The following is a 24238-nucleotide window of genomic DNA, read 5'->3' on the forward strand; positions in this document are numbered from 1 at the left end:
ACTGGTCTCTGGAGCAGCCCAGCCCCGTTTCTCTCACCCATGCAGGGCAGCGGAGACCCGGCCCATTAGAGCTGATCTAGTGGAGTCACAACCTTTGCTAATGTAGCATGTGGAAAATATTAAAACTAATGTTTATTCTGACTAAGCCTCTTATGTTTGCCCAATGCAGTGGGTGGGGTGGGGGGAGATTCTGATTCTCTGCAGTAGCAACGTGTTGACAGGGATTCGATTTCAAATGTGCCCCTCCTTGTCTGAATTGCATCAGTTGTTTGCCTCAGCATTGAACCAGACCATTAACCACAATTATGATGACACGCCTTCCTAGTTGGTGTAAGAGGCTGATCCATCAACAAGCATATCAGAAAGCCTTTAGCTGGCGGCAGAACTCGTCATCTTCGGCTGCTCGGAGTCCTCTCTGAACTTCCCTACAGCTGTGCAACAGTCTCTGACACGGGGGACAACTGTCGCCAAAAAACTAATTTTGAAGGAATGGAAGTCCTCCTCTTCACCTTATTTCCAACTGTGGTTGACGGACATGACATGTTATACGGATGGAGAGACTTAGGTTCCTGAGGACCAATTCACTTAAAAAGTTTTCAATCATTTGGAACCCGTTTCTAGCCTACCTCGATGAGGTTAGGGGTGAAGGGTGACTTGCCTGGCTGGTTTCTCATGGACCCTTTGCGTGGGATTCCAGGCACAATATCTTTCATAAGCACCTTCTGCTAAATGACAAAAGGAAACAAATGACCCAATTAATGTTCACCCATACTTCATCCTCATTTTTTATTTGCCTTGCAAACATTGCTTGGCTGATTTGCAGGTACCAATATTTTGGTGAAGACAATTTTCCTTTTTCCACTGCACAACATAAACATCATAGTGATATGAATTATGAGGAATTGCAAAACATAAATTACAAATTGTGTATATTAACATATCCACCCCCAAAAAGAGTGGAAAAATGCAAAGATTAAATAAAAAAGAAAAGCATGTTTACAAAGAAAAACAGGTCTACATATCACATTCCTTTGTGTACAAAAAACACCACCACAAAAAAACAACAATTCTTTAAAATCCCTTTCTGGATTTGAACTGTGGAAGCTATAAAGAAACTATTCCTACATTATGATCAAAGTGCCATGATAGTTAAAAACAAAGCTTTAATGATTCTTTGGAGATAAGAGGACCTGTTTTAGAAAGCTGTAATAACACTGAAGTAAGCAGGTCAGTAGACCATAGAAGGAGCAACGTTGCATATTTCTATAGGCAAGTTGTACAGACTTCCAATGCAAGAGGAAAAACTATCACAGCTCTTTCCGCCTGCAGCTTTCACAGACCTTACTATACAATCCATCTACATTAACGTACACATCCCAATGATTCTTGTAAGGTTTACTGTAAGCAAGAGTTAACCAACTGCACACAGACTGTGTAGATTGCTTCAATGTAGTGTCCCAACAGATCCCAGTACGTCTTGGGTTAAAGCCTATCTTATGACAAACAGTACATACATGGTTGGCCAAATGACTCATACGCTTGCAATGCAGACAAGGCCTCTGGGTGCCTCTCAATGTGGCACTCCTGTCATCCTTTGCTTATCTTTGTTTTAAACTGATTTCAGAACATACAATTAGTGAAAGCAGTTATGTGGGACGATCCATCCATCTAACTTAGTTTAGACAAGAGGAGAGAGGGAAGGAGAAATCCAGGACAAGAAACTTAACATTTTTAACCCCTGCTCACAGTAGCTAAGAGATCAAAGAATTCACTAGCCGTATCCACAGTTTCACCAGTCAAACAAATAGAAAGACATCTAAAAAGTATGGTTGTTCACCTGCAAAATAAGTCTACCATCATATGGCTGGTGTGAATGTCCCTCCCTCGACTGCTGAGATGCACCTTGCTCCTGTGACTGACCAATAATGCCACACCCCATCACGTGCTGACATAAAAGATATGGCCAGTTTCATCATACTGTTTGCATATTAATACTACTGCACAACTTTGATCTAGTTTAGCAACGTCAATTAATTTTCAGACCACAGGATTCATTTAGAGTGGCAATCAGCACTTTGTGGAAGGAGGGGGGAATAGTTCACAGAACGGGTTTGGTTTGTCCACTAATAAATGTCCCGTTTCTTTCCACTCAAGACAACATTATTTTTGCTTGACACAGTTAAACACTGACTCATTAACACATTTCCCACTTGTGGCTAGAAGCTGGTAAAGAAGTTATTTCATCCATGCTATTGCTAACCACACAGTGGTAGGCAACCTTGCCCCTACTCAGGAGCCACATTGACACCAAAAAATAGTTGCAAGAGCCGCAATCCACAAAATTCCATTTCCTCTCTTTGTTTATTTTTACTTATTTATTTTAAGTAGGACTTAGGCACATGCCCCCCTTAAGCCTGGGGCTAACAGGTTGGTTAGCTTCTGATGCTAGCTACGCTCACTTTGAATCAAAAGTAAGCGTTATCGTGCATTCCTTTATAACTGGGGACTGGTAATCTTACGACTTCAAAGGCCATGAGCTGGGCGGTGACGTCGTCAGAGCTGGTATTTCCCATTCCAAACTCGTAGGAGCCTCAGCAGCCCCAACCTCACAAATCCAAGATGGCTGCGCCGCGCAACAACAGTAGTAGTAATCGTAGTAATATTGTTTAGCACTTCTGTTTTGTTTGTGTCTCATTAAATCAGCTGTACACACAGCACTGCCTAACTTCCATCTGTGTGGACATGAGGCTGCAGTGTTTGTATGCGCAAAATGCCGCGAAATGCCATGTTGTCAATTGTTATTGCTAACAATGGCTAGCCTGGCTAGCGACTGGATCTGACCAATGAACAGTGAACTTCCCAGCTCAAGTTTTCTGCAAATGGAATGCTAACAAAACGGATGTGATGTCATATAGCCTCCACATCCCAGTTATTTTGCGATAAAGGAACGCACGATTAATCAGCCCATTGCAATTTGCATCACCAGAATTCGCCCCAAATTTGGTAAGTTAGTTACTAAAAATCTCGGAGCCACAACTACCCATAAAGGAGCCGCATGTGGCTCTAGAGCCTCGGGTTGAGTATCACTGCACTAGCACTACCCACCAATTTAGGTATAAAAAAATTGTTTGGGTCGATTCATTTACAAATAATAAAATGTTGAAGCATGATTGTTATAAAAACATAAAAAGAAGACAGAAGATAATGCATAAAATCCTAACCCCTGTAAACACTTAGGTAAGGGTTTCCCTATCTGTTTACATTTAATCAATATTAAATGTCTGATAAATGGAGCCATGAGTTTGACATCTAGTAGAAAACGACAATGAACAGCACATAAGATCAAAGTGTGACAATCCAAAGTACACTCACCCATGAATGGAAATGAAAGACGATGTCATGAAAAGGAAGTGCTACCTCTCAAATCACCAGAGGAACCCAACCGCCCACAATTCCTATTAGAGCTTAGATCGGCCCCAAAACAACAAGCCCGGCCCGACGAGCCCATTCCGTCTGTGGCCGGCCCGGCCCATTGGCTGCATTTACGGGCCAGAGCCCGGCCCGAACCCGACATTTTCTTAGTAAGTTGGCTGTTTATCTAAACTATAACCCCTGTTGTCTGTTCGGTCTTATGAATACATAAGGTTTTCAGGTTACAATGTTATAACATTCTCTTTATCACACCAAAAATTACCCCAATTATATAAATATCTGACCATGAGCCCGGCCCGGCTCGGCCCGACTCAGGCCCGAGGAATAGACGGGAAATTCCCGGCCCGTGGGTCCAGTCGGGCAGAGAATATAACCTCTAATTCATATCTAGAAACAAAAATGGTTAATAAAAAAAAAACTTAGTCAGACATTTTCTTAATTAGATTTAGCCTCAGTGGAGCTTTTGCACTTGCATAAGGTGTTCACCATGAAAGTCATTGTTAGTGGGTTAAGTTGGCAATAGCACCAAACACCAGCGTTGAAAAAAAATCATCTGGTCTCCATCTAAGGAATTATTCAATAATGACTTGACTGGTAAAAGCTGTATGATGGAATCAGACAGAGCTGGCTTTGATGTGTGTGTTTTTTTTTTACATTACAGAGAAAACAGAGGTAAAAAGAAGATAAAGTGTGTATCAAAATAGGTGCAACTGATACTACAAAACCTGGACGCAATTATATCAACCTATAACTGCACAAACTCACAAACATGCATGCGCACGCACCTTGTGTCCTAAAGGAAAGTGTGTTCTTTCACAAAAACTCCTGTTGTGATTATGTACCTCATTTAGCCATTAAAAGTATGCTTTTAATGCTAATGCCTAAATTAAAGTCTTATGCTTGTACAAACTTCCCTAAAGGCCATTTTTGATGGGACTTACTATTGATCTATACTTAGATCTGCTTAAGTGCTGATAATACAAGAACCTCTGTCAAACTCAGTGGGAAGAGTACATCTATTCATTCTTTGTTGGTTAAGACAAAAAAAGCTTTTACAATACACTCACAGTTTAAAAAGAGAAAAACTTTCTTTCCAAAGAAATTGTTAACAGTGCATGCATATAAAACTGTGCGTGTTGTTTGAGGCCTCTTCACATACTGTGAGGACCTCTGTGGCCACAGTGTTTTATTGCACAATCTCTGGCTTTCCACACGTTTCCTCATCCCTTCTTGGATGGAGTCTAACAGACGTGTTAAAAATGGAAAGTTTGATCTCTTATTGACATCTGGCTGATGAAAGGGAGATCAAAGCTCGAAGCATCTAATATGTCTCCTTCACAGATCTATATGGGACAGGCAAGAATTGACATGAATAGTAGCAACCTGGATCACTGTAGCGAACCAATGAATCAACCTGCTACACTCTGGAGGTGGGCGGTAAAGCACAACGATCATGAGGAGATTTCACAGTCCACTTGACACTTCAGGGTTTGGTCATCTTTCATAATATCACCGTTATCCATTATCACTATCATCATCGCTGCCATGATGAGACTTGTTCCCACATCTCTGGACATTTCCATGTGCTGTTCCATTCATCTGTGCCCTTTCATAAGCCTGGGGAAAACCCTGATATGAGGCTAGACAGTTAGACTCCGTTTAAATTTGCTCACTTCTGCCATTATAGGAGAGGCAAGAAAAGATGGGATGCGGAAAAAATAAGTGCTGATGGGATAAGTAGTAATAGTAGTAATAATAATAATAATAATTATAAAAGAACCACAAGCGCTTCTTTAAAGTCTAGCTGGCAGTCACGATGAATCGAGAATCAGTCCTCACACGTTAACGACAACATTATCAGCGACTTCCTTCACCTGATCTCATACTATACTGTCGTCTGCAGATTTCTTCATCAGTTTGGTGGATAGCAAGGAATGCTGGGTAGAGTGAGCCCCCTTGGCATCAGGAATGAGCAGACGTACTTTCTGATTTGTTCTTCTCCATTCAGAGTACAGCTGACAGTGGTACCGGAAAGACACCTGTGGAGACAACCAGGGGAGGAGAGGAGGAAGGAGAGATGGATTAATTAAATTTCAACCTGGTTAATATAAGACTAACAAGCACAAAGTCTACTTGTGTCTTTTTGAAGACGGGCAGGGGTTCTTCCCACCTTTTTTTTTTGGCTTGTGACCCCACTTTGACATCACAAAAATCTAGGGAAACCAGACATTCATATTTCAGTACATCATCAATCAGTGACATCATCAATGATGTCACATGTAACTACTAGAAATGGATTCCTAGGCTCGCGGGCTCGTATACGCAGCTCAGCCGCTAGCTACGCAGCCTTGCCCACAGCTCGGCTGCTACGTGGCCTCGTCTGCTCTAATGGAATGCGCAGCACAGAATTGCTCAACTTCGCATCACTGATGACATCACTGACTGATGACATCACAATTGCTCGAGTGACCATCACTGATGACATCGAGTGCTCGAGTGACATCACTGATGATGTAGACATTGTGACATCATCAGTGACATCATTACTGACCAAAATCATCACAAATCTCACAATGCGTGACCAAAATCGCAGACAGCCCATTTACTAAATTTTTATGTATGATGATGATGATGATGATGATTTCCCGCCTCAGAATTCTGGCTTTAATCTGAGAATTCTGACTTTAATCTCAGAATTCTGACTTTATTTCTCCAGAAATCTGACATTAAACTCAGAATTCTAACTTTATTCTCAGAAACCTGACTTAAATTCAGAACTCAACAAATGTTTGTGGTCCTAATCCTCTTCAGTAGTTTTAAATTGTGTGTGATGTAATAAAAGAAAAATAAATAAGGCGAGACCCCATTTGAAGACACCAAGGCTGGATGGAACCACTGGCATAAGGCAACCTAGCAGACAAATTAGAATCTCAACACACCGGATCATAACTGCTTCAAGTAAATGGTCACATGAAAGTGGTTGTAGTATTATAATGCCATCGTTTTGTTTAGTTGTTTTTTTACCAGGGTCCAGAGGACATAGATGGTGAAGAGGGCGATGGTGAGGGCGATGAGGCCCACAGCCTCCAGCCGGCTCTTCAGCTGCAAGTGGTCCTGAGCGCCCCTCAGGCACAGCCAGCCTGAGATGGCTGCCAGCGGCGTGATGAACAGGAAGCACACCATGTCACAGAACAGCGTCCTCTTCTCGTTACGAGGACCCGGGTCCTGCAGCCACTGTGGACACAGGGACAGAGGGAGACGAGGGAGGCGGGGACAGTGAAGGATGGGAAAGTTACAAATAAAGGTCCTTACACACACCAGGAGCATTTTTTTCGTGCGATTAATTTGCACGTCAATATTTTCTGAACCTATATCAGTCAACGCAACTGTGCATACCAACAGCAAAGTTTCGCTGAGTGTTATTGCTGTGTTTATTTTTTCGGACCAAGGTCGATTTTTCAGAAATTTGCTTCCGACGTGTACACACACATCTGTTGCTGTGATTGTCAGGTGGGTCAAAATTCGCATCGCAATTTCGTGCTGTATATTCGCATCGCTCTTGGTGTGTAACAGCCTTAAGGAAGGAATAAGCAAGCAAGCAGAAAGACAAGAAGAGGACAAATAGCATGAAAAAGTATCCAGACAAAAAACAACAACTAATAATTCACACATACCGTACTAATTACGTGCCCACTCTATTTCTCCTTCATACACCTCAACCAAACTAAGTAAACTAAAAGGCAAGTCAAAAGAAGCGTGCAGACAAGGCAAAGAGCAATTGACCTGTGTTACCTCTGTGAGTGGCCTGGGCCGGCGCTCGATAGTGAACTCCGTGTGACAGAGCTCACAGTAGCTGGTGTTGGAGGACGACAGCCACCTCTCCAAGCAGCTCTTGTGCACCGTGCCCAGGGTGCCTGTGCAGTCGCACGGGGACAGGAGGCTCTCGCTGTTGCCTCCTTCGTGGCAAATGCGGCAGATGGGACCATCACTGAGACAAAGATACGGAATGAGAAACACCATTTGATGTAAAAATACTTGAATACAGATTCTAGAGTCAGAGGTTGGGCTGAGATGAATATATTATAGCTTGCAAGCGGGGCAATACAGAGAGTATGCTTAACTTTCCAAGCAGACAAAGGAACTTGGTCAGTACTGTGAAGAAACCAGCTGTGAGTGCAAAGTCTTGCCTACCACTTAATTTACTTATTTTATTTGCAGCAGAAGATTAATTTCGATGAGCTAAAGGCACTGACAAGGTTCTGCGCAGCCTCGACGTGGAGCCTTGCCGCCCACGAGCGGCGACAGCAAGACCGACATACTCGAACGTAACTCGGCACGTTGGCTGTGGTACATGTCCAAAACGTTATCGTGTCGTTTACCAAGAACTTGCAATCATGTCGGTGGGGGGACATTTTATTGTCCCTCCATTTCAAAACTAATTCCGGTGAGCCTGCAGAAGGCTTTGCTAGATGAGGGACAAGCACTGTTAAATGAGGAAATGGCATTTCCTCATTCCTCACAACAAGGAGTTGACGCCGCGGAGTCACATTTTCGAGGAGCTGCACGCCCCCTCCGCCGAGTTGCGCCAATAGGACACCCAGCTGCGGCGACCCCCTCGGCGCAGCTAGCGCCGGCGATTTCGCTCGAGCATAATTTGCGCTTAAGGTCAAAACCTTGTAATTCACTCTCTAACTCCTACTGTATGGAACACTAGCCTGACACCTCCAGACCAATTTGCAAGTGCGAATGTGTCTGGAAACTATCTATTTTGTTTTCCAGAGAGCGTTATCGACAGACAGGCACAGACCAAAATGCTTCTGGATGCAATTGGATACTTAAGACCTACAACCAATCAGAGCAACAAAACATGTTTGTTTACGACAATGCCTCAACGGCGCTCCTCTGTCAGTCATCGTATCAAATCCACCCCAAACAGTTGTGATTGGCCCGACCGTTTTCAGGTCAGGTGGAAATCTGTGTGAAGGGGAGGGGGGCAGACGCATCTGCCAGAGCAAATAAAGCGAGCTGGCAGATTTGTCAGGTTCCCAGCCTAATAATGTTAGCCTGGTAAACCAGCCGGTCACGTGAACTCACATTTCATTTCCTTCTACCAGACCGTCTGGCCTCCAGCCCTGGGAAGGTGTTTTCGGAAATTAGAAAGTGCTCTAGCCAATCGGTGACCCGCCTCGTAGTTGAGATTGTAACCGGCCAATCAGGAATGCCGCTGGCAAAACAGTAATGGCAGCCCGTGGCTGTCCGCCTCAAGCAGTATCATCGAGTTTAAACAGCCATAAAGTGCAGTTATTGCAGAAATAGACTCAATAACAACAGTTAAACAAGTACGGGAGTATACAACAGCGGAGTTTCTCGGCGGAAAAGATGCTTTCGCCGTTCTCCCGAGTGGATTTGTATTTGACTGGATCCAATGCTGATTGGCTGAAGGAATTGTCTGTTAAGGCAAGTACACCCGCCCAACTCCCGCCCATTGCAAACACTGTGTGAAAGCTGGAGGCCAGACGGTCTAGTTAGTAGAAGGAAATGAAATGTGAGATCACGTGACCGGGTGGTTTACCAGGCTAGGCTAATGTAGCAGCAGCATACAACAGTTATACCCATTAACTGACCATTCACTCACATTTGATTTCCTTCTACCGGACTGGCCTCCAGCACCAATACTGGCTAAGACAAACAGGATGCTAAATTAACCTCAGTCAGATGCTGGTAAATGTTTTGTAATTTTGAGGTCTTACTCAATTCTTACAATTATTTGGTTTGATAAAATAGTGGAAGTGGCTGGTGAATATTGGGACACACTGTGGCTGGCGGACAGGAAAAGTTATTTTTGCTGCTCTGAGAGACATGCACGCAAATGTGCCACTGCTGTACCATTAACATAATACCTGTAACCTGGATGTAAAAGCCCTTGCACATGGGCAACACCAGTACGTATGTATAACAATGTACTTCGCAGACTGTGCAATTCCCAAAATATTTTAAAAATATATTTTTTAACACCTTTTATTACAAAATCCTTTGCCCATACATTTCCATACTTTGCAAAGCTTTGTAGCACCCCAGATAAGATCTTTGTAAGCCGTTACCTCTGTGTGCTCAGGGGTTTGAGGATAGTGGACAGCAGCCGCCCATCTTTGGCAGTGACCTGGGTGACATACTGGGCCTGGCACCCGTCACCGCTCGTTTCCTCCACACTTTTCGACAGGGCCACATTACTGGCACAGTCGCACAGTGAGCCGGGCAGGTGGCAACACTCCCCTGTCGTCATGGTTACACCGTCCAGAGACTGACCGCAGGGTTGAGGGTGTGAAGGGGTCACAGGTGAGGGATGAATGGGGGAGCAGAAAGTAGAAACTCTGCTCTCCCACAGGTTGGAACGGTTAGGCCCAACTAACACAGAGAAGGAGTCGGAGAGATAGCAAGAGAATTAATGGATTTAGCACAGAAAGAGTGTAATAGTAATACTAAATCATTAAGAAACTAAAAAGATTAGCATTATGTCATGGCAGAATTTATTTAAAATGATTAGCCTGGTTCCAGAGATGGAGTCGAGTCGCACACACGTAACTTGAGACTCATCCTCAAAAGACTTGAGACTCGACCTCAAGATTTGGGACTTGTGAACAATCTTTACGGAAATGTCTACTAATGTAATCTAATCCAGTGGTTCTCAAAGGGGGTTCCAGGGGGTCCTCAAATAAAGGGTAATAATTTATTTTCACTAGAAGTCAGACCACAAATTACACAATGACAGAATGCATGACTATTTTGGTCATGGGTTCCATACACTTTCTGTAATAAAAGTGTGTCTAAAAGTGTGACGCCCACAAAAGCTAAAATCTTATCAGATGGGGGACCCTGGGCCAAAATCTTGTCAAATGGGGGGTCAGTGCTCTAATTTGTATCGGTTTAGGGGTCCTTGATGTGAAAAAGTTTGAGAGCCAAAGGAAGATAATAATACCGCACATGCTTTGAATTCCAGTGTTCTAAACAGACCGGATGGCATCCAGCACATTTGTCATTCACAAGATTATACTATGTGTTTGGACTGGAGGGGGGCCAAATCCTCCCCAAAGCAGCTGCTCGTCGCCACCATTGACAGTCAATGGTCGTGACGTCAGTCATCAGTGGCAAACAGACTGAGATAAGACAGATATAAACAGCTGCTTCCCCTCAGATAACCCCCAAGAAGATGAGACACACAGCTGCATTTGCCGTATGTAAATTTTGGCCAATAACACATCTATTTAATATGTCTGACTCTGAGTGATGTGTTTTCATTTTATGGAGGCAGTTGTTACATTTTAATGTGATGACACGCGACAAACTGTTGACACAATGTATCGCTTGATCTAAAGTTATGTGGGCGATAGAACGTTACTTTATGTTTGATAGAATGTTGCGCCACGTCAGTCATATAAACATTTCAACAATGGCGAGCAAATACAATTGAAGTATTTAAATGTCTTTGTTACTCGTACTAGCGTTAGTGCAGTAAAATCATAGAAGAGAGATCGAATTACTAAACAACAACCAGCATACACCCAGCTGAAGGACAGACCTATCCTTGGTCAAATTCAGGCAGGCAGCCAGCTGTTATGGCTTTGATTCAGACTATTGTCTGGAACAAAGTGCATGTCAATAAAATAGTACGCAAAACAACACGAACGCCACTGGGTTCAAAGTTAATGGTGTGGTGACGTAATGACTTCAGTATTACAACGTGTACAACTGGATGGCCATTGTCCAAGTAACGTTCTTTGTAACAACCATTTCGTGTATAATAACAATCCGTGTCCAGCAATTAAACGTGCTCCATTACAGCTGTGTTGTTAGCTAGCCGCTTGCTATCACTAGCTAGCTAGCGTGTTAGCCGACCGACTGGTGTAAATAATACTAGTTAAGAGTGGTCTCACCTCGTGTTTCTTTCCCTTGTCATTTTATTAGCTGTTGTATCCGGTGAATGGTCATTCATTGGTCAAAACAGAATGTAGTGCTAGCTAACGCTGTAATTTACGCGTTATACTGTAGTGTTCAGCCGTTCGCTAAGCTCCACAACACAATACTACATTGGCTAGCTCGCTCCCAGCTGACAACACACATAGGCGAGGTTTCCGCTTTCCCTTGGAATCTTGAGAGGTCTTTAAAAATACCCAGGAGGGTCATCACACCGGCTGTCTGCCGCTAGAGGGAAGGGGGCAGACGGGTGAAAAAGATGCAAACCTGACTAGCTAGTTAAAATGTAGCCAGTAATGCTTCACAATGCATAGGCAGCTGCCTGGGCATCACATGCCCACACTATAATGACAAAAGAATCAGACCAGCGCTTGTGCAATAACATTGAAACCACTTCACTGCACATTTTTAACGCATTATTCAAGGTCACTTCACAATTAAGCAATTAGCACACATTGTTTTTGCACGCAATTATCCACATTTTAATATTATACAGTGTTGTTGGGCTTTGCAGGTCTACTTACAGATGGATTGCACGTAAGAAAGTAAAGATTCCTTCAATATGTGATACATCGATAATGCTTTTGTAAAGATCTACTTTACCTGCCCCTTTCGGAACTGTTTCGGGCATATGACGTCATCATCTCTCCTCCACACGTCACATGCCCGAAACGGTTCCAAAAGGGGCTATATACTTTATCCAGGAAAGAAATGATCTGACCATACAAGAATGTACAATGTGCAACTTTTATAAAGTAAAAGAAAATGAATTATTAACGCCAACTGATTATTATAGGCCAATTTGCTAAAATCAAAAGAAAAAATGGCAGTTTCTATATTGGAATAATCAGATGTCGAAAGAATTCTGAGACCCAGAGCATTCATGTACAAATGTGTTGTGTATTATTTTGGGTGGTCAAAAATGGCATTAACATGGTTTCAACTTGAGGCCACAAGAGATGAGGGTTTGCAAACAGTCTGCTGTGTGGAGATGAATGCATGGCATGCCATCACTACCCAGTTGTCATACACATAACACTGTTAAACCACAGTAGAGAATGCAGCATTAATTTAGGAGCATAGTGGGAGAGCAGCATACCTAAAATATGTTTGCCAAGTGGTTATCACATGTGGATTAGGTTACTGATGTTGTGTATTTTTTAACAAACGGGGAATGTCAGAAGACATTATGTATGGTATGAATCATCACAAAAAACTTTTTTTTAAACCAGATGAGACATAAGGCATTTCAGCCAACCATAAACTGGCATTTTCGCACCTAAATTCCAATAACTCAACTGACAATTCTTTATGTGGCTGGACTTGTGAAAGTGTTAAGTGAAGTGCATATTACATTATTTTAATTTCCACTTTTGGTAAAATATTCTACTCTACCATGTGCCCATATCCACTGCCTTTGACAGCTGTCGGATTCAGATGACAAACTTTTCTACATGGGAGGAAACCGTTTTTTGCTGCTACATGTCCACCAACATCTTTTCCTTTACAACCAACCAGAAAATGTTATTTGATAAAGATGTTGAGTAATTTTAAGTGTTCATTGATATGTTCTGCTGAAATTGAACACAAGTGCAAAAAAATGACATGGGTTTAACTTTTTTCACAGCCCGCTAAGAGGTCATGGCCTGAGCAAACTCGAGACAGGAACTAACCAAGCTAACACCAATGATTGCTTATCACATCAAAATCTATCAAATTAATCATGACATTGCTATATCGTGTGATGCATTTTTGCAAACCATTTGCAATGGTTTGCAAAATCTAGAAATGACCTGCAATCGAAACAGCCTGAAACATACCTCAATGAGATAACTGAAGACTGACAATGATTGCATTTATCTCCTTTGGTATCTTTGTGCACTAAGCTTTACATAATTAAAAAAAAAAACGTAATTTGTTTCACACTTGTCTATATAAAGTCAGGCAGTCACTACCGGTCAGGTCGCTGGGCATGGGGGCTCATGAGGAAAATTTAAAGAGGCAACTGGAAGGTCTACTCTAGAGCAATACTTCAAACTAAGCTACCTTGTTCACTTGTTTCCTCTTTTGCAAGACAGTCAGAATTACTGTAGATCAGACAGCCAGAAACAAATTAAGATTCCACTGTAGCACAGCATGTCACCAGTCAGCACCGGTGCAGGTGGAGAAGAAGAGGCAAACAGAAAGCACTAAAGCACAGCCCTACTGATCCCTCACCATTCCTTCAACAGGAGCGGGTCACATGATCAGGGCCATATAGGCTAGTCAACTACAAAGAAGACATGGTTGACTACAGCTCAGAGATGAGACCCATCATAATTTAGCATTCTCCCTCGCCAGGCTATTATGAGGCTGCTGTTAAATCACACACACGTGTGTGTATGTGTATATATATATGTATATGTATATATATATATAATAGGCTCTTCTGAGATTAGACCACAGCTGAGCAAAAAAAACAAAGCAGAAAACAAAAAGGAATGTCAACTACGAGAGTCTTAGCGTCAGAGAGACTTCTAAAACACGTGGAGGTATAAAGACAACAGCAGCATGACACTTGGAGTAAAAGTAAAGCAGAGATGAGGAGAGAGATGGGGGGGGGTTTGAAGAGGGCCAGTAAAGATGAGTGTCACAGGCTTTGACAGCACTGGAGTTTGTTGCCCTTCTGTCCGTCGGTGGTAGGGGGGACGCTGATGTCCACTACGTTGTTGCCCGGAGAGTCGTCATGTCCAGGTCTGTCTGCTATCTGCTTCTGTGATACAATACGGTAGATTTCTGTGGGAGGAAAAAATATATAATTTCATGTATTAAACCAATCCAAAATCATGCTATCACACTCACAGTACATTGTGCAGCATATGTCTCCGCATTTCACTGTTCCTACCTGACAGAATGCTCTTGAAGGCTTCTTCTACGTTAGTGGAGTCCAAGGCTGAGGTTTCAATAAATGAGACTGTGTTCTTTTCTGAGGAAGAGAAAGAGACACAAGGTGCATTTACACATTTTAGCTGGCTTCATTACATTACACATCTCTTTATTTAAAGTGCAGTGCCATCTCCCCGGTGGCAGCAGACAACAGTCACATACCTGCAAAGGCCCGAGCCTCGTCGGTGGGCACTGCCCTGAGGTGGCGGAGGTCACTCTTGTTGCCAACCATCATGATGACGATGTTGTTGTCGGCGTGGTCCCTCAGCTCCTTCAGCCAGCGCTCCACGTTCTCGTATGTCAGGTGCTTGGCGATGTCGTAAACTAGGAGAGCCCCGACTGCCCCCCGGTAATACCTTGTGGCAAGAGACCAATGAAGGGAAATTAGTTAAGTCGGATTTTTTTTGCCTTATTCCCCATTCACTGCTACTTTTGTGTAAAATAGGGAAAATTTGCCATGAAATCAAACAATCTCATAAGGCAATTATCTTGGGGCTGAAGGGGTGAAATTATATGCACATCACGCAGGTGCAAGGCTATAGCAACAAAAGCTGTATCAATGAAAAAAGGGTAGAGCCTGCACACTTACTACACGCCACGTAGTTTGAACTATGCAGCTTGGAGTAAGTGTGCAGGCTCTACTCTTTTTTCAATTATCTTGGGGCTGCCATTTCTGCCAGCTTCTTTGGATAACTGAAGGATATGTGCATTTAGTGTAATTTGAATGTGTACCGCCTGTACAAAAATGGAGTCAAACGACAAATGTGATTGCTTGTTGAGCAGTAACTTGATTGAACTGCATTGCAGTGAAAATTGGAGAATGTGTAGATCTTGCAGCATATGTGATAAGCTTTACATGGTGCAAGTGTGCAGAAATATTCCAAGTTACTGTTACTTAAAAATGTACAGTATATCCTGCAAACAAACAAAAAAAACAATGCCCACAAACTCACGCTGAGGTGATGGCTCTGTAGCGCTCCTGTCCAGCTGTGTCCCAAATCTGAGCCTTGATCGTTTTGCCGTCCACCTGGAGGCTGCGGGTGGCAAACTCCACCCCGATGGTGCTCTTGCTCTCCAGGTTGAACTCATTTCTGGTGAAACGGGACAGGAGGTTGCTCTTCCCCACTCCAGAGTCTCCTATTAGTACAACTAGAAGGAAAACGTGCGTAACAACAAGCATTAAAACAAAATGATTTTCTGTGTCAGACTTTGACAAACTGTAAAAGATTAGTCGTGTTGAGTGACGAGCAAGTTTAGGTTGCTTCCCAAACAGGCTACATTATTTGGACTATACAGGGTGACACTGACAGTGCAAGTTTAGGCTTCACTCCACCTAAGAATTTAAGCTGTCAAACAAATAGCTACAGTACAACAGTTTTAGGCTTCAATCCACCTAAGAATTCATGCTGTCAATCAAATAGCTACATAATGAAATGTCTAAAATTCCTTAGATTGTCAACAATACCCCCTTGTCTGATCAGGGAGCGAAGATACAATGTTGCAAAAAGTTGTTGACCAGCTTGCAGTGGTGGAGAAAGCTAGCTTAGCTAACGTCACTGTAGCTCGTCTCAGCTGAATGTTTTCAGGAAGGCAGATTGCCATTTATCTCACTCATGCCATCATTGCGTTCAGTAGTTCGCTAAAGTTAGCTAGTTAACAAAATGTGAAAACCCCTTAAGTTTGTCTGGAATACCAACGATGGGTGGCTGTAACGTTAGCATTGCGTAGGTTATATTGAAGTTAACGTTACTCAGTTAGCTTGTTATCCAGTTAGCAAATTAGACAGGTATCATGTTAACGTTAGCAGAGCTAGCGTCGTTAGCTTGGTGGACTTCCTCACTCCTCACTCACCGAACTTTCTCTCCAGCAACAACATCTTGTCATCGCTCCACATTTAAAGCAGGTCTTACCTTTGAACAAATAGTCGTATTCGTCATCTCGGGTTCCCATTTTAGGGGACTATTTTTCTACGTTCAACGTGCTTTCCAACAAACAACAGCAGACCCCTCCTTGCCTCTCCTGTCTACAACAACCACCACCGGCCGCGATATTTTTTTTGGGATGATGGCGAAGGCTATGCGAAGGCATAACCCGCCCCTCTCTGCCTCTGATTGGCCTAGCGTCAAACTTCCAACCAAACACATTCGCAGAGAGGGGCGGCTTATGCCGTTGCATAGCCTTCCCCATCATCCAAAAAAAATATCGCTTCCAGGAAGGGAATGAGAGCACGTGAGCGGAGGGACTGTGACAGACAGACAGCACGTTTTTTTTTCATTTGCGCCAAGTCCCACCCTTATTAGGCATGGGGAGTGATTATTGGTTAGTTTTAGGCATGACGAGGGATGATTGGTTTAGGCATGAGGGTTAGGGCGATTAGTTGAGGGTCTGGTTGAGAGAGTATGAACAGCCAATAATGGGTCTCGCGTATACCTTTTCAAGCTGATACAATTTGATTCAAGAAAAAAAAAAACTTTCAAAGTACAACACAAACTGTCCATTTTGCTGCAACGCCACAGTGCTGCAACGCCACAGTGCTGCTTAATCCAGGACCTTACTTCCTGGAACTCTTGAGAGTAAAAAACTGGTCCATTGGGGTGAATGGAGCGTGCGTGCGTGCGTTTTTGGGCCATCACAAGTTCATAAGGGCCACCCCCAACTCGGGGCCGTTTGGTCTCAGGGGCCCAAAAAAACATTTTTGGGACATGTTTCTGGCGAAATGATGTAAATGCAAATAGGTACTGCAATTGCATAGTCGTGCATGTTTGAAATTTGGCTGGAAGTAGCCTATGCTGAGACATAGGGGGAAGGACCAAAATTAGATTAAGGGGGCTTGCTGCAATTCTATTTTAAAATTTCACCCACAAAATCCCCCCCAAAGACCAAAAAAATAAAAAATACTGTCAGCTTGACAAATTCTCATCGAAGATGATTATTTTCTAGCACTTTATGGTGAATATCATTGTATAATATAGAAAACCTCCTAAGTTCATAAGCTTCAATTTGAGCCCAAGATGACCTTCCTATCTCAAAAATTGCACTTGCTCATTACAAATTATCTATTTTAGATGATAAGTGGTTCAAAGGTTTGTGGACTTCATAATTAGCCTTTTTTATTTCGTGACTAAAAGGCAGGAAGTAACACAGGTGCAAGCAAAACATTAACAAGGGCCCCGACACTGGATCACCAAATGGATTAGAAGTTGGAAACCCTCACTAATACCCTCGGGGGTACGGTGGCGCAGTCGGTAGCGCTGTCGCCTCACAGCTAGAAGGTCCTGAGTTCGATTCTCGCCTGGGACGCTGTGGGTGCTGGAGTTGTGACCCCCCCATATCTTCAGTGCCTACTGCCCAGGTGGGCTATCTCGTCGAAAGGGCCTTTCTGTGTGGAGTTTCCATGTTCTCCCCGTACCCCCCAGGGGGTTCCTCCTTACATAACCCCCCACTAAAAACATGCAGAAGATCGTCATCCGACCAGTGACGACATCTGAAGTTGGTCCCCAGGCGCTGGAAAGAAAACGTGACCACTGCATGTGTGTTGTAGTGTTCGTGTGACAATAAAGACGGGCTTGTCCATCTGAAATCGTGTTTTTTAATGTTTTGCTTGCACCTGTGTTACTTCCTGCCTTTTAGACACAAAATGGGTGAATTGGGTGGGAAGTGAAAAAGGCTCCATTACAAATATCACATGACATAATTTCCCATGACAACAATTCATAGACATAGAACTGCTTTATTTTGTATTCATTCTGATCGAGTCCACACACACACACACACGCACGCGCGCACGCACACACACAGCCATCTATTTATCCTCATGTATAAATAGATGAATATACACAGTCACATTATTGATATGCATATTCATTTTTAAATCATGCTATGTCTCTATAAAGGACTCTCCCTAGAGGATGAGGGCACACGGCGATGAAAACACATACAGTACACAACACAGCTGAACAGTCGGAAGAACCCCTACTGATTTGCATGTACAGTAAAATCGACAAAACTTTCAGTATCTATCAAAGAAACAGCTGCGATTTATAGACCATAAATACAGCTGTATCTCAATGAACACATTGAAGAATATGATACAGTAAATTATGTAGGTCGCAATAATTTCTTGCCCAGCAGCAAAAAAGTAAAACAAAACAAAAATAATATTCTCCAATTCAAATGGAAAATATATTTATATATCTTTATATATGTATTTATAATTCTATGTACACATTCTCAGGAGCACAACTATCGTAAAGACAAATAAATACAACAGCACGAGTGGAAAAAATATATAAATGATAGGCCTACATTTAAAATTTCTCAATAAGGCAATTAAAATGAACTGAAGAGCTATAGACTGTATAAAATATTGCTGCTATGGTCTCCATGTGATGAACTACAGCAAATTGACTACAACTGGCCACTGCACATCATGAGAATGAAATGATCTCTATCTTACATTGATGTGTCTTCCCTTACAAACAAACCTACAAATGTACCGACCAACTGAAGCCAACTGCTACTTGTGACAGAAGAAAAAAAAACTGGAGTAAAATCAGCCACAGAGAGACGACAGTAAACAACACTAATCCTATGACTATTGTGATCCACTTCACCATGACACTCGATAAACCTCAAGTAAAGTGCGGTCTAAACCAGCCGGTGTAGGCTCCCATCTACAACCTGAAAATGAGGACTTCTGGATAGTGTGGTAATGTGTTATTTGGCCTCTATCACTTGTTCATTTTCAGGTCCTTCTTCTGCAAACAACATTCAACCCATTTACAAACTGTCTCACCAAGTCAACACTGCAATGCACTGTGTTCACTCAAATATACTGACGACAGGTACGATATTGAGTGCAACTACTAAAACTGATTCTCTAAAATCTACAAACATTTGAAATGTTGTCCAGTCAATTAATTCCTTTTTGTGAGGAGGCTGGGGCTGTAGCAAATGTCACTGATATGTTTTTTTTTTTTCCCCACAACGAAACTTTGTGAATTTCTCTTCTTAAAAAAAACGTTTTGTGTACATCTGTCCAAAAGCAGGGCAACGTTGGAAGACATTGTAACGATGTGACTGAATTCAATGTTGGCTGTCTTAGTGTTGCATTTGATGCCATCGATTTTGAAGGAAAGACACACGGGTCGCCGGTGTTTTCTCATAAGTGTATGGTGAGAAATGTGGTAACACTGAATTTACAGAATAATAAAAACAAACCAGAAAAATAGACAATACCCAACCATCCATCTACTAGAGTGAAAATATGAAAACACAAATGAATAAAAGAGAAGAACTCTTTCTAGGTGATAAATTAGCAGTGACAGTGAAGACCATAACTGAATACAAACAAACAGAATAAATAGATGTTCACAGTAGTAAAATGGCTGGGAAAAGTGCCCCCCCCCCCAAGGTAAAAGAAAAAGAAATATTTTATATAAATAAACATGAATATGAATTAAAGTGAACATATACTGTATATTCACTAATAGAAATGTGAAGGTGGCAGAGATGTCTAGACGTTTTGTTTTGATTGGACAAACACAAATTGCTATAGCCTTATATGTGTGTCAAACATACAAGACTACAGCCGTATACAGGTTTATTTTTTCATCGTCAGGGGTGAAAGGTGGGGATGTTGGGATATCAGTGACGTCATCACTGTGCGGATCCCCCCCCCCCCCCATCTGGTAGCCAGTCACTTTTGTTTCTCAGCCTATTCAGTTTTTGTCTTCCATTGTTTAAAATCCAGGTTTTGGACTCGCATCCTGCTGCCATCGCTGAGGTCTGGGCGACAGATCGATGAGTCCTCTTCACTGGCGCACTCACTCCTCTCTGCCAGAGAGGAGGGTTTACTGTTGGGGGGGGGGGGGGGGGGAGAGAGAGGAATAGTAGGAGGCAGAGAGAGAGCATACATAAATCACACACATATATTCCCTCAAAATCCATGTCTTTTCATGCATCGCTGGCTAATGAAAGGTGATACTATCAAATTCTCATTGGGCAAATGGGAGAACATTAATACTGGAGCAGTAAATCTATACACTGAAGGGGGAAATAGGAGAGTAAAGGCGAGCAGATATCTCACAAGCATGAAAGATCAGGAAACAGATGATGTGAACCGCCCTCTTATTTGTGATGCTAGAGTGAACGTTTCTGATGCAGCTTGTATGATAGTATAGTATTATTATTGTATAGTGTTTTGATGAGTGCTATTTGATTGCTTCATATGTGTGTGAGGAGGATTGGTCTGCTGTCTGCTGCTTTTTAGTGGAATAGCTTGGATCAGTTCATGTTATAAAGATCGATGTTAGAGGAGAAGGTGGAAAACAAAATGAGTAAGAGAGAGAGGAAAAAACAATGGTCGATGACACTGTGTTAATCAGAGCAGGAGGATAAGGCTGTTGTGGGATGACTGACACATTACACTAATAGTAGTAGACAAGCAGGCTGCCTGGCCAGAACCGGCTGCAAGAACAACCTCTGTGAAAAGTCTGGCCCAGCTGCACTTCAGGCGCAATTACCGGTAATTTAATTTCCTTTTTATTTGCAAGCTTTAATAATACGTCTAACTTTTAAGATTTACCGAACTCAAAGAAAGACGATGCCTTATCTATCACTTTGCCTAGAGATCTGTCTGAAGTGAAACCCCTGTAATAAAATATGATGTCAGTGATAACAATGACTGCATTTACATGGACATGAGTATCCTGGTTATTGTTTTATTAGTTTTGGAGTATCCCATTTTTGTGTTTGCGCACGGAAACATCATATCCCGATTTCAGAAACCTGGATAAGCCCTTATTCCTGTTTTGAGAAACCCGGCTATGCTAGCTGGAGTACTCCGAAGGAAACCGGGATACTGGTGCATGTATAGCCTACATCTTATCCTGGTTTCTGACTTCAGCACACCACCTGCGCAGGCGCGGCTTCAGCCAAGTCTCACTTCTGGAGCGATGAGGAAACAGAGTTTTGTCTTTCGGTGATGAAAGAATTAAATGTACTTGGCAGCTTAGATAGGAGAAAGCATCGAAATGCTGACCTATTCAAGTCTGTATAGTATACAGACTACAAGACGAAGGTGTTGTGACTTAAATGAAAGAAGCAGCGCGCTAACGGAGACAGACCCCCGTGAAGAGGGAATCCAAGGAATCCCACACATTTGGCCCCAAAAAGGTGAATGACACACACCCAATACAAGCGAAAATAAAAATAAAAATAATGATGGCGGTTTGTGTTATAAAGATCGAAGATAGAACCACTATCCCAATCAATGAACCCTGGATGAACTGTACTGTACTTGTTCTGTGTGTACATTTGTATATCTATCTCTGGAAAGGTTAAATGAAATATATTACAGTATGTAGAACTATAAAAAGTAAAATTCTATTATTTCATGAGAGGAAGAACAAAGCTCAAGATTAGCTATTTAGATAATTAAATGGATTCAAGCTAAATAAGCTTGCCACTAATTGATCCAAGCATTGGGAAATGAATTGTGACCACACTGTGCTGTAATATAAGCTATGGACCCATTTCACAGTAACCATTTTGTGCTAGTAAAGCAGGTGTAACCAATACCATTAATGTTGGTTCCATTCCATGTAGGTGTTCCAGTGCCAGGGCTCTCATTAATGTTATTGGTTACACCTACTTTACTTCCTGCTTTACCACCTCAAAACAGTTGCTGTGAAAAGGGCCTATATGCATGAGGTGAGGACACGTGTAACCGCCTCCTGCAGGCAGAGGGAGGCGCTGTTGTAAAGATTGAGCATCTTGCTTTTGGATGGCTGCATGATGGGTTGGTGGTGGACCAAATGGTCTTACTGGCAGTGAGTGACCATAATAACCAACCACTTATGTACAGTATGCTGTCTTTGTACGGGTGCGTTCCTGGACACAGATGCAGGCGTACTGTTGGGAGTAGTCATGGACTAGTCAGCTCATTCAGTGGACCCGATAAGCTAGGTTTAATTTAGCAAACCATACCAAGCTTCAGTCACAGGCACAGTCAGATGTGGCCATCCATCTTTGTAATGAAGAATCGCCGCTAAACAAACACTAAACAAGATGGCCTATAGAACTGACATTTTCCCCCGTTGTGTGTTTTAGTCCAATGCTTCTCACTTACTGTCTCACTTTCCCCATCCCCATCCGGCTGGGCCTTAGACTCTGAGGCATAGTGTAGTGGAGAGTACACCCAGGTCCTGTCCTCTGGAGGCTGTTTTTACACACCCACCACAGCAGAGGGCACCAGAGGGACAGAGGAAAGGCCAGTCGCACAGAGAAAAGCAGCAGGGGCAGGCAGGAGAAACACAGGAAAGAACATAGGAGAAGAAAAGAGAAAGACAGGAAATGAAAATTAGAGATGCATAAAGGAGCAAATGTTGCCGTGACACATCAGAACGTGTGAATTTTAGTATTTGACATGTCATTTAACTGTAAGAATGTGAAAGTGTAGGAATGAATGTGTGTGAAATCATTTTGACAGTAAGCAGACTTGACTACATATCATGTCCACATAGGTAAATATTGGTTGGTTGGATTAGTATAGAAAAAATGCTGCTTAATAGACACAACTTCCACATTATTCAAATAAATATGACAAGTCTTACTGAAGTCTATGTACATCCTAGTGTTTTGTCATAGTGTTTTGCACAATTTGGACTACAGGAAATGGAAGCAAAGTGAAGTGGGCAGAGTGAAGGATGACTCTATGCATCAGCCAAACAGGGAGGAGGAGGAGCGGGAGGAGGATGATGGCAGTGGGTATGGGAAGAAAGCCAGGATGCCAGCCAGCCAAGTCAAAGACAGAGAGAGCATCCTCACTCAGAGCAAAACACCACGACGGGCTGCGCCTCCTTTCCAACAAGCTAAAGTGCTCTTTGCGTTATGTGGACGTGCAGAAGCGAGCGCGTCGTGTGTTCACTCCGTGTTGGCCAGGCTCTCTGAAAGCTGCCAGTCAATTCCTCCTCGGTGCTGTACCGGCCCTTTAAAGAGAGCCAAGCAGCTGCGGGAGGCGGTGTAGGTTGAACTCTCACGCACACGCGCGCACACACACACACACACACACACACACACACACACATGCGCACACACGCACACACACACACACACACACACACGCACGCGCACACACAGACCCACACACAAAGCTCAGCACTATGCTATGGGGCTAACAGCTAGGGCTGGGCGATATGGCCAAAATCAAATATCACAATGTTGTTGTTTTTTTAATCAAATGCCTCAATATTGCGACAATATTGTAGGGATGACTATTGGTGCTGCTTTCACAAAATATTTACCCAGTGAGACTTTTGATAAATAATCAACAAATGACTAAGTTGGTAAAGGCAAGTCAAATAACAGAACAGCAAGAACAAGAACAGTCTGGTATTTCATAAAATGACAAAATCTTACTGTAATGCAGCCTTTAAAAACCAGCAAAAGACAACACATATGCAATATTACGATAACCAAAATCTAATACGATTTTACTGTACTTTGCTTTTAACAGGTGCTTTTAATAACATCTAGGGATGGGCATTGTAATGCTGTGATACATGTCATCAGACATCTGCAAAATATGTTATATGTATATGTAATGAAAATATCTAGTCTCTCATATTATCAATATAATATGGGTATATTGCCCAGCCCAAATGAGTGAAGAAATACATTTTGAAAAGAGTATATCAGCAAGATGAGATGAATACAAGAGTAAATGAAAGACAGATGCTGTCAAGTATGAAGATGAATGTCTTTTTGTTTATCCTCCTCCCACATTCCATGTTCTGTCTTTCAACACAATCACAAAACAGGCCGCTAGTCTTTAGGGTAGAGTGCATAAATCACTCCAATTATGACAGCCTACACCGTCTGTGGTACCGCAGGGCATAGTCTAACTACT

General features: G+C 42.5%; 3 protein-coding genes across 3 annotated transcripts in view; all 3 read right to left on the reverse strand.

Annotated features, from left to right (window-relative positions):
* Positions 1–771: 771 nt before the first annotated feature.
* Positions 772–11557, reverse strand: marchf2 (membrane-associated ring finger (C3HC4) 2). The gene is made up of 5 exons (XM_083647871.1): positions 11364–11557; positions 9534–9837; positions 7225–7420; positions 6457–6666; positions 772–5471 (listed from the first exon to the last, which is right to left on the reverse strand). Exons 2-5 carry the CDS (start codon positions 9713–9715, stop codon positions 5313–5315), a joined length of 747 nt encoding a protein of 248 aa, XP_083503997.1. The 5' UTR covers positions 9716–9837; positions 11364–11557; the 3' UTR covers positions 772–5312.
* Positions 11558–11857: 300 nt separating this feature from the next.
* On the reverse strand, positions 11858–16374 carry rab11ba (RAB11B, member RAS oncogene family, a). Its single transcript, XM_083647878.1, has 5 exons — positions 16239–16374; positions 15282–15477; positions 14491–14684; positions 14288–14368; positions 11858–14178 (listed from the first exon to the last, which is right to left on the reverse strand). Exons 1-5 carry the CDS (start codon positions 16276–16278, stop codon positions 14033–14035), a joined length of 657 nt encoding a protein of 218 aa, XP_083504004.1. The 5' UTR covers positions 16279–16374; the 3' UTR covers positions 11858–14032.
* A 3753-nt stretch (positions 16375–20127) lies between these two features.
* Positions 20128–24238, reverse strand: part of pip5k1ca (phosphatidylinositol-4-phosphate 5-kinase, type I, gamma a) — a gene marked incomplete at its 5' end in the record, with an annotated part of 57826 nt that continues 53715 nt past the window's right edge. The window contains one exon of the mRNA XM_083647855.1: positions 20128–20183. Within this exon, the coding sequence (XP_083503981.1) occupies positions 20181–20183 (3 nt within the window). The 3' untranslated portion in view covers positions 20128–20180. The remainder of the gene's footprint in view (positions 20184–24238) is intronic.

The sequence above is a fragment of the Poromitra crassiceps genome (assembly GCF_964638095.1).
Source record: "Poromitra crassiceps genome assembly, chromosome: 12".
In the NCBI taxonomy this organism is placed as follows: Eukaryota; Metazoa; Chordata; class Actinopteri; order Beryciformes; family Melamphaidae; genus Poromitra; species Poromitra crassiceps.

Coding starts and splice junctions, on each gene's coding strand:
- marchf2 (XM_083647871.1), bottom strand. CDS start 9,715: ATGACGACAGGGGAGTGTTGCCACCTGCCCGGCTCACTGTGCGACTGT. Junction 7,421..9,533: donor AAACCCCTGAGCACACAGAG/GTAACGGCTTAC, acceptor TCTTTGTCTCAG/TGATGGTCCCATCTGCCGCA. Junction 6,667..7,224: donor GGCCCAGGCCACTCACAGAG/GTAACACAGGTC, acceptor CTGTGTCCACAG/TGGCTGCAGGACCCGGGTCC.
- rab11ba (XM_083647878.1), bottom strand. CDS start 16,278: ATGGGAACCCGAGATGACGAATACGACTATTTGTTCAAAG. Junction 15,478..16,238: donor ATACGACTATTTGTTCAAAG/GTAAGACCTGCT, acceptor TTTTCCTTCTAG/TTGTACTAATAGGAGACTCT. Junction 14,179..14,287: donor CTTCAAGAGCATTCTGTCAG/GTAGGAACAGTG, acceptor TTCCTCCCACAG/AAATCTACCGTATTGTATCA.